This window comes from Rousettus aegyptiacus, unplaced genomic scaffold (assembly GCF_014176215.1).
Source record: "Rousettus aegyptiacus isolate mRouAeg1 unplaced genomic scaffold, mRouAeg1.p scaffold_m13_p_1, whole genome shotgun sequence".
Taxonomy (NCBI): Eukaryota; Metazoa; Chordata; class Mammalia; order Chiroptera; family Pteropodidae; genus Rousettus; species Rousettus aegyptiacus.
Genome location: NW_023416284.1, coordinates 110416711 through 110431340, shown reverse-complemented (window position 1 = coordinate 110431340; position 14630 = coordinate 110416711). Strand labels below are relative to the sequence as shown.

The window sequence follows — 14630 nt, the reverse complement described above, 5'->3', positions numbered from 1 at the left end:
ATTTTTTAGTTTTTTATTTTATTTTTTACAGCTACAGCACTTGGTCTTCCTAGGTGGCCTCCCATCCAAGTACTAACCAGGCCCAACCCTGCTTATTAGCTTCCAAGATCAGATGGGATTGGGCTTGTTCAGGCCATAGACAATAATGGATTTGTTTTAATTCACTGACTTACGCCTCATAAAAATAAAAGTTTAACAACTACCCTTCACATAGACAAAAATTTTGTCTCTAGCCATACAATGACTGAATTACATTATTTCCCAAACCTAACAGAGACAGATACTAATCAAGAATTAAGGTATATTACTTTCAGTTCAACAGGTTTAACAGCTACTGGGAAATATTTTCACAGTTTTGATGTCAAACACCATTACCAGTTTAAAGCAAAAAGCATCTAGCTGAAGCATACTTATAAATTTGTATTTTTCTTTAATTATATAAATGCTTTTTTTAAAAATCCAATGCACATGCACTGATTTATATTTTAACGTATATTTAAAATCCTAATAGTACATGTAGTCAAATTAAAATTTGAAACCTAAAAATATTAGTCTATTCAGCTTAGACTTGACTTCCTCTTTTCTCGTTTGAATGTAAATATATAAAGAAAAATTCTTAGCTTTTTCAAACATAAAGGCAATTTCTTAATGTTTAATAGATTTATTCAAAGGAAGCTAATAATATCACAAAAAAATTTTTACTAGAACCTAAATATCTGTTCCTCTGACTAGTCTTGATGAACGTATACTGAAATGACTTCACAAGTGGACTTTAAAAAAATTTTCACCTACAAATGCCTATTACTTGCAACATTCACCCTCAATCCTGAAATGCATTATAGTTTACGTAGCTAACTAAGAGCCACACGCCTGCCAACCTCCACCTTGGTAGTTAAAAACTGATCTTGGTATTGAATGCAAAAAAAAAAAAAAAAGGAAAAAGAAAAAGATTTTAAAAACTGGCTATAAATTGTTTTATAAAACTTTTCTACGGTCTCACGAATAAATTTCATCAAATATTTTTATGCTATTTTTTTGAGGTAAAATTAGTATATAACATTGTATTAGTTTCAGATGTACAACGTAATAATTTGATCTTTGATAATATTACAAAGTAATCACCATAAGTCGTTATCATCTGTCACCATAGAATTGACATCCTTTGCCCATTTTTCCCATCTCCTAATCCCCTTCCCTTCTGATAACCACCAATCTGTTCTATCTATGCTGTTTTTTTTTTTTAGATTTCACATATAAGTAAAATTAAACAGTATTTGTGTCTTATTTCACTTAGCATAATACCCTCAAGATCTAACCATGTTGTTGCAAATAGTAACTTACTTTTTTATGACTTATTTATAGCTGAGTACTAATTCCATTCATCCATCAATAAGTTGATTCCATATATTGGCCACTGTAAATAATGCTGCAATTATCATAGGGGCATACATATCTTTTTTAATTAGTATTTTTGGGGTTTTTTTTTTTTTTTGGATAAACACCCAGAAGTGATAGAGCTGGTAGGTCTACTTTTAATTTTTTTGAGGAACTTCTATACTGTTTTCCATAGTGGCTGTATTACTTTACATTCCTACCAACAGTGTAAGAGGGTTCCCTTTTCTCCACATCTTCTCCAACACTTGTTATTTCCTGTCTTTTTGATTAAGTCATTCTAACAGATGTGAGTGACCTCTCATTGTGTTTAATTTGCATTTCTCTGATAATTACTGATGTTGAACATCTTCTTGTGTGCTCATTGGTCATCTGTCTTCTCTGGAAAAATTGCTACTTATCACCTCTGCCCACTTTTAATCTGATTTATTAAGTTCTTTATATATTTTTTGAATATTAATCCCTTATTGGATATATAACCTGCAAATATTTTCTCCTATTCAGTAGACTGCCTTTTCGTTAATGGTTTACTTTGCTCTGAAGCTTTTTAGTTCGATGTATTCTCACTTGTTTGTTTTTGCTTTTGTTGCCTTTGCTTTTGGAGTCAGATCCAAAGATTCAGTACCAAGACCAATATCAGGGGGTTTACTGCCTATGTTTCCCCTTAGGAGTTTTATGGTTTCAGGTCTTTAATACATTTTAATTTTTTAAGACAGTGGTCACTTTATTATATTAAATGTGGTCATCAGTTTTCCCAACACCATTTATTGAAAACACTGTCTTTTTATAAATGGTCCAAATAATGGCTATTGGGTTCCATTGATGGGTACGTTTTTATGCCAATACCATATTGTTTTACTATAGCTTTGTAATATAGTTTGAAATCAGAGTGTGATTATCTCCAAATTTGTTCTTTCTCAAGTTGAGATACATTATGGCTCTATACAAATTTTAGATTTGTCTAGTTCTGTGAAAAAACAAATCTTCCTTGACTTATGATGGAGTTACGTTCCAATAAACACACCTTAAGTTGATATTATTATAAGTCAAAAATGCATTTAATACACCTAACCTACCAAACATTAAAACTTAGCCTAGTTTCTACTGAATGCATATCACTTTCACCAAAGTCAAAAAATCATTAAGCTGACCTATCCTTAAGGGACCATCTGTAGAGTATCATCATGTCATCTGCAAATAGTGAGTTTTACTTCAATTTGGACGCCTTTTCTTTTTCTGCCCTAATTGTCCTGACTAGGACTTCCAAAACAATGCTTAATAAAAGTAGCGAGTGGAAATCCTTGCATTATTTCTTAGAGGAAAAGATTTCAACTTTTCACCAACAAGCATGTTACCTGTAGGTTTATCATACACGGCCTTTGTTATGTTGAGGCAAATTCCCTCTATATTCGTTTTGGTCAGGATTTTTAACATAAATGGATGCTGAATTTGTCAAATGCTTTTACTGCATCCACTGAGAGCAGCACATGATTCTTATCCTTCATTTTGTTAATGTGGTATACTATGTGAATTGATTTGCAGATGTTAAACTCTTCTTGCATCCCTGGAATCAATTACATTTTATCATGGTGCATGACTCTTTCAATCTGTTGAATTCAGTTTGGTCATGTTTTGAGGATTTCTACATCCAAATTTTCTTGAACATTAAATACTAGCAGATATTTCACTTCACTTTTCACTCATCTGCTCACCCAAAATTTGAGCCTCTAAGTCACTTCTTACTGTTACAACTAGCTAAACCAGTTTTCTAAAAATATTTGTCAAAATCAAGTCAAGGGAAATGTATAAAGTAGCAATTCTGCTTTGTGAAGCAACTTCTAGAAACACAGCCCTGAAAAGCAGAGCTTCACAGAAGAAATGATTTTACAAGTTTGTGCACTGTATCATTTTGCCTTTTTTATGAGCAAATAACTTATATTTTAAAATCATTATTACTAATCTCTAATAAGCGCATTAGTTCTTGGGTAACTAACAAAAATGATCAAATTCAGCATTTTCTACAGAATCACTTTCTTTAATCAACATGTGAATGAATAGTCACTGGACCTCTTTGTGAAACAGTTTCTGCTCAATGTACCACACTGGGTACATCTGTGAGAAAGCACTCTGTAAAAAATAGTTACTATCCAGAAAAGTGGTGATAACTCAGTTGTTGAGTTCTAACTCACTAAAGGCACTTTGTCTATAGAAAAGGTCAGTAATAAAAAAAGATGAACTTCTTGCAGGCAGTGGAGAGGGTGAGAAAAGGGAGAATGTAAATAGAATACAAGGCAGGGATTTATTTATTGGCTCTCTCTCTTTGAATGTCAGTCAGCCAGCATGATTGAAGGGGCACCAACTGGAGAATTATTCCCTCCATCACCTTCATCTTCTATGTAAGGGATCTCAAGTTCAGAGAAGCTCAAAGAAGCAACCATCTGAAAAACTGGAATGAATTAACTCTGCAAATCATATTATCCATCTGACTAGTGCACTTGGTTTGAACAGAATTCCTGCAACAACTGCATTAGTTCATACAAAGTCAAATTTCAAAGCCTGATTATTGTCCATCCTAAAGCTTTTGTCCAGTTTGGTGTGAAGTTTGCATTTTCAGAAGTGCTGTTTACCAGAAGCTTCTTCTGCTCAACTTGTAACTCAAACCACATCCCAAATAACATTTTGAAAAGCAACAGTTTTTCTCAAAAATTTTATATTCAGATACAGATAAGAGTAGAAGAGATGAACACAGCAAAGCAGTACAATGTTTATTTACCATCTCCAGCAGCAAAACTTTGGAACCAGAAAACAACCCTTTTGTACAATCTCCTTCCCACCTCCAACTGGTTATTGTTTACAAAGTACACAGAACATCTGATTTATATGAACAAATTTAAAACATACATACAGATATACCCCATTCTATAAAGTACTTTACTCAGTTAAGAAGGCAAGTACCACCAAACCTGTTAAATCAATCATTAATTCTGTGCTGTCTTTCAGGTAAACTGCCAATGTCTATATTTATAAAAACACCCTCTAGGAAGAATGACTTTGATTTTCCTTCAGTACAAGACAAAAATAAATAAATGTGACCCAAGAAGTTAAAGGAATTTTTAAATATCTCTGAATATAAAGCAAAGCAAAGGGAAGTTACAGCTTTTTAACCTTGTGTGCTACTGCTCTCTACCTCTGGCACAGAAGGAAAAAGGATGAATTATGGAGAGAAAAGGTGAAAGTGGCAACAGTAGCAAGAAAAGAGAAACGCAAACCTAAGAAAACGACAAGCGGAGTTAACAAAATGTGTTTTGGGTGCTGCTGGAGATACCACTGGCACAAAGTTCACGAGTCCTTCTTCAATACAATACCTCCAAACTCCAACAAAACAACATTTTTAGAAATATCTTCATTTTCCCCAAGTGTACCCTCAAGTTATCTCTAAGTCAACATAAAAGGAAATTGCCCATATTTAGCTACACTGAGTACACACTGCCCATAGGCAGTCCTATACACCCATAATGAGATGTCACATTCTACTTTAGTGACATTATCCTGTTCATCTTCAAAGTTGTTCTCTAGCAGTACCTCAGTTCTATTTCAAAGCTTGAACTGTCTTGTCTGTCCCTTCGGGCTAGAGGTGCATTGATTGGCTCAGTTCAGGGAAGAAAAATAATTGCTCTAAATGTCTATAGTGGACTATGGTACAAACCAACCTGTAGACAATTTCTATAACCTTACAAAGTAAAGGCTACAAAAAAAGTACACTTTGAATAGGTAGGAACCAATATATTTTCATAGGTATCCTTTTTTTCAGATTAATCTCCTCCAATTCTGATCTCATAAAGGTATCTGAAACCAGAAACATGATGTTCCTTATGCCCTTGTATGCATGCACTGATTCCTTCACCTGAATGCCTAGCTCTTATTTCTCCAGTAATCCACCTACCTCTTCTCTAATCATGTTCCAAACCTCAGCTCAAGAATTTGGTATGAAAAGCTTCCTTGACCCCTATAGATGGCCTTCTCTTTTGTCCCAACCTCATCACAGACATCCCTCTAAACAGGACAATTACACTCTACTGGTATTTCTTTCTCTTCTTAAGAGAATATACCACCTTTTATTAACTTCCAGTATCCCCAGACCTTCTTCAGTACTTGCCTGTACGTGGCAAGTATTGAAAAAGATGCTTGACAAATGAAGTTTCCAACATTGACACAAATGACAAAATACCATCAAAAATTGTATACACATACCTATTTATCCTAGCTCTTCATTCTATATTTTTTAATTGTTAACTATGAACATTTCTTAGCTTGCACTTGAGAAAAGGCTATTTTACTTTAAATGTCTTTCAATGACTTAGTCCACTGTTGGCTTATAATATAGTTTAATGATTCGGCCTTTAAAAAAACCTGCAAACAAGGGGAACATGATCTGATGACACAAAATGAACTATTACATGCTATTAAATACATCTTTAAAATGTATCTGTATTTATATCTAATATCATCCCACAGTTACAAATCTAGGAATATGGATAGAAACAGCTCAACGACTAAAGAAAGGAAATCTATGTTAGGCTTTTGAGTTTTCAAAGTACTTGTGGGCATTACTTCGTGAGAGTAGAAAAATGAACTCAGAGAATGAGTGACTTGTTAATACGCAGATCAAGGTGTTTGGAAGTCAAATACCATGTGCTTTGTATCATTCCACCTTCCTTTCATTAAGCCAAAACCCTCTAGCTACCAGTAAAAAAACTGAGTGTTTATCTCAAACAAAACAAGTGTAATAAACAAAAAGGTAAAAGGGAAAAAAAGCAACAAAAAAAAAAAACTAAAAATAATCAATGCCAAAAATAAGTAGAATGCAAATAAGCAATATATATAAGAGAAGCCAAAGACAATAATCTTAGTTTATCACAGTGAAACCTCAGTGGGAAAAGTAAGAGGTTAGGTTTTTGATCTAAGAAGGAAATAACCAGGAATTAGTTAATATAAGACACCAAGTACTAATGGATGAAAGTACAGCCATAAACACAAAGTTCAGGGAAGACAAAGATTAGAATGTCAAATTAGCTTATCAGAGAGGTAAGACTTAAGTTGAGCCTTGACAAACCCATGGATGCAGCCTTGTACAATGCTGAATTGAGACTGACAGAACAGAATCTATTTTCAAAGCTCCATTCCACCACCTGAGAAAGTAACTTACTGGTAAATTTTATTTCCTCATCTACAAAATAAGGGTGAATTTATGCCTCAAGAGTGCCTTGCAGCTAGCTCAGAGCCTAGTAAATATAAGCTCCATAAATGAAGGTTTTCATCGCTTCTTGGTCTTTTGGCTAGGATCAAGTGTAGTATAAATGAAGGTTCTCTACTTCCTTCCCAGGCAAGAGGATGACAATTAGATCCAAGGCTACCAAGGTGCTTCTAAGATCTGTCAAAATATATTTTTGCCAAAAGTAAATGAAAATAGGCATTGTTATAAGACATTGAACAAAGAACATCATCCATACAACTCTGCTAAGATTCTAAATGAGACTAATTACAGAATAACTATATTCTACCCAAGACAGAAATGGGCTACACAACAGCAGGAAGCTTAATGAAAATAAATATTTTTTAAAAAAGAAATGAAAATCTGAAACTGCTTAATGACTCGAAAAATGTTTTTCTTCATCATTCACATCATTTTTACCTCATTCATTAAAAGCGGTATAAAGGGGCCACAAACATGATAGTTATTTTAGCACACTACTATATTATATGTAAATCAAGGTAGTAGTGTGAAATAGCCATCACAGATAAAAATAGGAGTTAACAAGAGGTCTAACTATAGCCCTTAAAATTGAATGCTATGATAGATGGGTAATGGAAAAAAACAGGAAGCATATGATAGCTCCTAGGACAAAAACAGCATATAAAAGTTAGTCTTCTAAAGGGACTACAAACAGAACTCATAACACTTAAAGTATTTAAGGTCAAAGGAGAATGTTTAAATTATTACCAGACATAAAGCATTTACTTTCACCTCTACCAAAGAATATACTCAGGAACATTAGAAAATACAATACTAGTTGAGAGATCTTCAAAATTCTAAAAGTAAGTCCAGTAAACCTGAGAATTCTTGTTGAATTCTTAACAAGGCATCAGAAAATCTAATAGACCATTTGGGCATCAGAAAATCTAATAGACCACTTGAGATAGACAGTTACAACAAAACCAGTAAAGCCCTTAAGACTTAAAGGAAAACTGGCTAACATTAAGATACAGTATATGTCAGAGCTGTACTATAAATTCATGGTGAATATGCAATTGACCATAAACTATATGTAACAATACATTTGTGAGAATATATCAAAATGAGAAAATAATACTACCATTAAACAAAAAGGTATTAAAAATCTATGAAAGTTTAATAGCCAGGAAAAGAGTTTGAGAGACTGGACTGGCTACTTAAAAAAAAAAAAAAAAAAAAAGACATTCTAAGAGAAAATTAGAAAATCTCTTACAATAATGCTGAAGGCATTGTATTTAAATATACAAACACAAAGCCACATCAAAATCCCGGCTAGTATATATTGGTAGAATAAAAACTATAATCTACAACAAAGAGATAAAGGGAAGATCAGACATCTTTCTATAAAGAGTTTTTACATAAGGAGGAAGATCAAAACAATAAATGATAATAATAATGCCAAAAAGATACAGTTGGACCGTGACCACTTCCAGATATATCCAACTGGAAGCAAACATAATTTCCAGTAATGAGATACCTCACTGGTATCAAAACTACTATAAAAAAAGTCTTTATTACTATAAAGTCAAGCAAATGAAAAGACAAAGTGGTATAAAAATATCACCCACTAATCAATAAGAGAAAAAACGATTTAATAAAACAGTATTTTCATCATTCACCAAGGAAGGGAAATTCCAATAAAAGGATATTTTAATGGCTTACAAAACTCGTTTAGCTGAAAAAAATAACTAAAGATTTGCATTCAATACAGCGATTATCATAAATTTACCAAAAACATCTGTATATTTTCTTAAGTGAAAAATAAAGAATTGCTTGGTTTGTGTATCCACTAATGAAAAACTATATAGAAAGGATCTGGTCAACACAACATACAGAAGATGCATATATATAACAATTACTGGACTCACTGCTAACATTAAGTAAAGAATGATAAATTTTAAAAGGGAAATTAAATAGTGCAAGGCACAGGTAAAATATGCCTCACATCCAAAAAAATTCAATTATTGCAATCTTTAAAACTTTCTACAAAGATCTAATCCATAATTTCTAACCTTGATCAGAATCCCAGTCAATTATATCCTCAAGAATACTAAATGTGGCATTTAACTGTTCATCCATGTCATTTAACTGTGTATCCATTTTACAGCTAGAAGGGATTCTGGATTATGTCTATTCCAATCTCCTTGCATATAGTACCTGAGAGGTTATCTTAGATGTATTGGGACCTTAAGGACATTATCAATCATGCCACTTAGGCATCATTCAGTATATTAATTAGTATAGTACTAATGTAATATACTAAATAGTATCCAAGTACCCTAAAAGAGTTTATGCTCCTCTCAAAATGTCATTTTGAGGACTAATAATGGAATTATACTGATAAAGACACTGCTACAGAGTTAAAGTTTAAATGCAATTACACTGATAAGGAAACTGTCGCAGTTTTTTAAAAAAAAGATAGTGTCAGCAAATTTGCTAATTTTTACTAATGTCTTTGTTTCTTCTTACCAAGTAAGCACATCCACCTATCAAATATAAGTTGTTACCATCTCTAGAAACAAATGACTCAATCAGAAAGCCTAGAAGCTACAGATAGAAAACAAAGCTGCCTTAATACCCCAAAAACTTAGCTAATCATTAATAACTAAAATGAACTACAATGAAGCATTTAAATAAAAGAGGGACATAGTCTACAACCTTCTGAAATGGATCAACGGTGTTATAAAAACTAACATTTAGGAGAGTCTACATTTAGATAGTGCAATTGTACAAATTATGAATAAACTACAAGATTAAAAATCACTGTACAAAATTCACATATCACCAGCAACATATCCAAGACATCAAAATGTTAAGTTTTAAACAATAGTGTGAAATTTAAAAAGGCACTTCATATAAAAATTAATGGAAAAGGTATTTCTCTATATACAGTAACTACAAAAAATCATATTGTCACCACATACATCTTATGTCTAGTCAGGAAATAACATTTTGAAGAAAAAGGGTCATCAGACACCTCCCTTTTGATAACAGCAAATCATTAAACTTGCAATCATTCCAAGGCTTCCTAAAAAAAACCTAGACGTATTTAAACATAAGAGGTTGGCCTAATGGAGAATTTTGTCACAGGCTCTGCACGTGGCCAGCCCAATATGAAAAATTATCTGACTAATTATGAGTTCCATACACTATTGGGGTTGTCTCTCTAGACCAAGAGTCCCCATTTTCAGTTTTATAACACCATCATCATTCAAGTATGCCAGAGAAAGATTATAAAATAAAAAAGAGATTAAGGGTACTGTTTCTTCTGTAGTTGAGCCTAATCCATAATCCATAGCTAAAAACTGTTCCCACACTACAGCATTCTACCCCTGTTAAATCCCTTCAGAAATTACCTACTTGAATTCAATAATTTCCCAATACCTTCTTACTTTTAGAAAAATTCTCTGGAGACGCTTGGCCATACCAATTAGAAAGTGATAAAGCAATGCTATTCATCTCTATTAGGGAGCAACATAACACAAAAGAGAATAGCAATGCCGTTATCTAAATAAGGAGTAGCTACACAACAATGTAAATATAGTTAACACTACTGAACTGTACACTAAAAAATGGCTAAGATGGTAAATTGTATGTTGTATTTTTTAACAATAAAAAACAAAAATTAAAGAGGAGGAACATTTTAAGCAGAAGTGCCAAAGCAATTTCAGAGAATCATCATCTTCGACCATCATTTATTTGGTTTGGTTTCTGGGAAATGAGAGTACCTCAAAAATCATCAAGTTTGTAACCAGGTTTTAATTCAAGGAAGGAAAAGAGAGAAATGTAAAAGTGGGAACAGTCTGAAGTAGCCTTAGCTAATTGGGAATACCTATGTGCAGCCTACAGAACAGTTCCGAAGTCTCTCTCTCCAATGAGTTCCCCAGTGGCTAGTCCTTTCACAGAACTACAGTGCCATGTCAAGGCCACACGAGACTGCCTGACTGGTGTAGTACATATGAACTATAAAAATCTTTGTACAATTTCTTAGGCCCTTGTTTCTTTACAGGTAGTTAATCAATGCTCCTCTAGAGTTCAATTTGAAACACAGTTCCTAGAGCACTGGCATGGACCTAAAAAAGCAGAAGTAAAATTTTGTGGAAAATATAGAGAAATCAAGGTAAATGTTAACTCTAAATATAACTTGACCAAATATACAAGATGATCTCCTCAATCAAGACTGCAGTTTAGGCCTAGTCTACATATAGGACCAATACAGCACCCTGAAATTATGACAAAAAAAACTTCTTCCAAATAGCAGTATTTGCCTCTTCAACCTCTATAGTACAAATAGGAAAAGTAGATCAAAAGGGTGCTCAATATCGTTATGATGGGAGGATGAGTTTCCAATATATCGTTTAAAAGTGGGGCACCAGGGAAGCTGTCAATTATCACTATGCAAAAACTATGGCCAAAAAAAGAGACCACATAAACCCTTAAACAGTGTTATATTCTAACAGTAGACCCAATTACTTTGCTCAAGCAGATGAAAGAAATGTAGATGTGTACATATTGAAAAACAAGTTACAAAATTATGTCTGTTGATAAAAAAAATTTGTCTGCCAAGCAATAATACTAGGTGAGGTATTCAGACCTCTCAAACTTGACATTTTCTCCATTTCTGAAGTCATGCTGCGAAGACAAAGATCTAAGAGCTGGTATACTGCACAGCCACTGCCTTGAGATTAAAAAGATACTGTAGGACATGTAACTGAGGTATCTGCTGCCAGTTCCAGTATGGTGGAGAACTAGTAATTGAACTAATCAGGAGCAAAAAGGTAGGTTGTCTCTCACGGTAAGAGTCTGACTAGATTAAGGGACCAATAATCCAACAACATGTCACTGACGTCTTGATTTGACTTTCAAAAAATCGTTAATATCATTTGAACATAGATCCAGAAACAGAACTGTGTGAGATGTTCTCTTCACTACATCCACAGTTACACTCTAACTCTTTAGGATTTCTGAGTAACACTGATTGATGGCATCCCTTTTTATTACAATAAGAGGACTAGATTGTCAGGCATGTTTGAAATTCTTGCTCTTTTAAGAGTTCAGATTTGCATGCCTGGATGGTGTAACATCCTTTATTTCCAGGGCACTAATGTACATATCTTTTTTGTATTTAGAGTGTGATGAATTATCCAGCTCAAAAAAGTTAACTGTTTAGAAGGTAGGTTTAAGAAGATCATCTTGGTGAAAGGCCCAGATTTTACTGAGAGAACACCAGTGTTGGATCTCATAGCTTGAGAGCTTAAGAGGTCAAAAACATATGAGTGATGACAACAAAGAATCCTCTCACATGTAACTTTGAGTGATAACCATCAGTCTTGATGAAGACAGTTACTGTGAAAATTTCTACAGAGATGTTACAGGTTAGAAATGTCTTTTTTCCAGCTGGTGTCCACAGTACACCTGTACACAGTACATCTAGCCATCCCACTAGAAGTAAACTGGATTTGGCAAAATTTGATTTGAATTCCGTTCTTGATAAACTGCTTCATTGTTGGTTGTGAAGTCTCATAGAGCTTGAGAGTAGTATGGACTCATCCTGACATAAAAAAATTGTGACAGATTTGTCATTTTGTGAAGATCTGAAAAGCAGTTGCCTGAACAAGGAAGCACTGATTACTTAAAAACAAAGGATTTGCCTCTAGTATTAAACAGAGATCTAGTAGTAGGTTATATCCAGATCCAAAAATCTGCTAGTCCTCAGTTTACCAGCAAGATTTTCCTGAGGAACAAATCTTTGTATTTTTCTTTAATCATAAGAGGATTCAGATTCCTGAGTACCCTCTTCTGGACTTACTTTGGACCAGAAATAATGGGTAAATTTTTGTCCAACTCTACTATGACAGAAGTCTTTACTGCTCACTTGGCCAATAAGCATGATTCTCTTTATTACACACACTTCATTCCAAAAGACGAGAATTCAAATGTAAGCTGTGGCAATTCCAGACATGTGCTGTTTCTGAGGTGACCTCCAACCTGCAGATCCTGTTTACATCAGGAGGAACAAGTAAAATATGTAGGATGTTGGATGGCTATACTGCTGAACAAAATAGGCTATTAATTCTTGTACCCATGGCGTTCTGGAGAGTCTCCTTTTTTTCTGTATCTGTAGGGGTGGTTTCGGGGTTTGTACCAAACCCCTTTGGAGTATCCTCTATTGTGGTAATGTGCTTTCTGATCATGACCATAAAAATATCGATGTTGGTTATAGTATTTGTTGTGGTCTTTATAGTCATTTTCTTTTATACTGTTTTCTTCTGCAACAACAGCATTCACATCTTGTCCAAAGAGGGAAGTACCATCAAAGGGCAAGTGTGAGATCTTCTCCTGGGTTTTTTTAGTGAGAGATGTAAGTCGGAGCCAGGCTTGCCTTCTGTAGTCTACCGCCATTGCCATTACTCTGACTACAGAGTCCATTATGTCCCTAGTAGTACAAAGCTGCCACAGGCCTGCATCCATACCATCAGATATTATACATCTTGCTTTTCCACGATCAAACTCTGGGTCATGGACCAGATCTTCCATGTCTTCCCACAGTTTACGCTGATATTGAGTCATATAGGCCATGTAGCTAGCGGCTCGGGCTGCAATGGAAGCTGCGTGGTAGAATCTACAACCCATGATCTCCATTTCTTTTGAGGTAGAATCTAGAGGAGATGTTGTACTTCCTCTTTTGCTATGCTCTAATGCTTCTACAATGGGGCCCTCAGCTGGTGGATTTGGTTGAAAGGGAGAGGTATCCTTGGCCACAGGATATACCCTATGTCCCATGAAGGAAGAAGGATGGCAATCAGCAGGGTCTTTAAAAACTTCAGTGGTGGCAATTCTCAGAAGAGGATGCAATGGAGGAACCAAACGTTTCTTAGAGTTCACATAATCAGGTTTCCCGTCACATGATTCTGCTTCAGATTGTAATGTTACTCTCTTTATAACACCTCTTTGTTCCATTCTCTTCAAAAGACCTGTGAAACTAGACTGACTGGGATCAGTTGGCTGCCCTTTGTCATCAGTTGAGGGGGATTTGCATTCACCTTCTTCTTCAACTGTGGATAAATTTTCTTCCTTGGAAGTGGAGATGTCCCAAGGAACTGAGTTGTTCTCACCTGACCGAGAATGATGAAATCTGAAGCAGCTCCTGGACTGAAGATCACGTATCACTCGGGACATCTCAGCCACTTGTGTCTGGAGATAGAGGATGGCATCCTGTCCATGCTGTGAAGCTGAAGACTCTGGAAGTAAATCCTCCTTGACCTCTGAGGAGGCCAAAGATTCTTGGGCGACCGCAGGTGGAGATGAAGGCAGAGTCTGACAATTTTGTGATGGTTTAAGTGTCTCTGTCTCAGAGATCTTAGTGTCTGAATTGTTTTGATCATTTTTCTGGTTCTCCAATGGGTTCTCAACAGAAGGAGGTTGAGAAACTATCCTTTGTGGACTGCTGGTGCAACTCCCAGAGGAGGAGCTGCTGTCTCCAATGGGAAGAGGAACACTGCAGCTAGAGCACATTTCTGGGCGATGATTCTCAGAGGATGGCACCTTAGACTCAGGCATTCTCTGGGTTATCCACATGAACAAGAAAACCAAGGAAGAAAAAAAAATGCTTTTAATATGTTAACTTTCAAGTGCAGAGATGCATGTCCAGTAAGTAGAATTCAATTTTTAAAAGACTTATAATTAACAATGAAAGATGCAATCCACTACAGGTCAGCAAGGGGATTACAGAAATTAAATCCACACACTTCACTACCCCAAAGGCCCAAACTATTGACATTAATCTGGTACTCTAAGAAAAAGAGAGAGTAGAAATAAGCCCAGTTCAAGTGGTGCCATCCTAGCCTGTTGCTTGGTCCCATGCTAGGACAAGAAGAGGTGGTGAAACTGTTGGTGATAAAAATTAAAAAATATTTTTTTTTCCCGAAAAGTCCCCCATTGCAGA

The 14630-nt window shown here is 35.0% G+C and overlaps 1 protein-coding gene across 2 annotated transcripts in view; it reads right to left on the bottom strand.

The window, feature by feature from the left end:
* Positions 1-14630, bottom strand: part of ZNF451 (zinc finger protein 451) — a 72767-nt gene that overhangs the window by 50059 nt on the left and 8078 nt on the right. Inside the window, exon 4 of one of the 2 annotated variants that reach the window (XM_016145676.2) lies at positions 4133-14248. The exons of the other annotated variant lie outside the window; for it this stretch is intronic. Coding sequence (XP_016001162.2) covers positions 12755-14248 — 1494 coding nt within the window. The 3' untranslated portion in view covers positions 4133-12754. Of the gene's footprint in view, positions 1-4132; positions 14249-14630 lie in introns of those variants that run through there. 2 annotated transcript variants of the gene reach the window in all.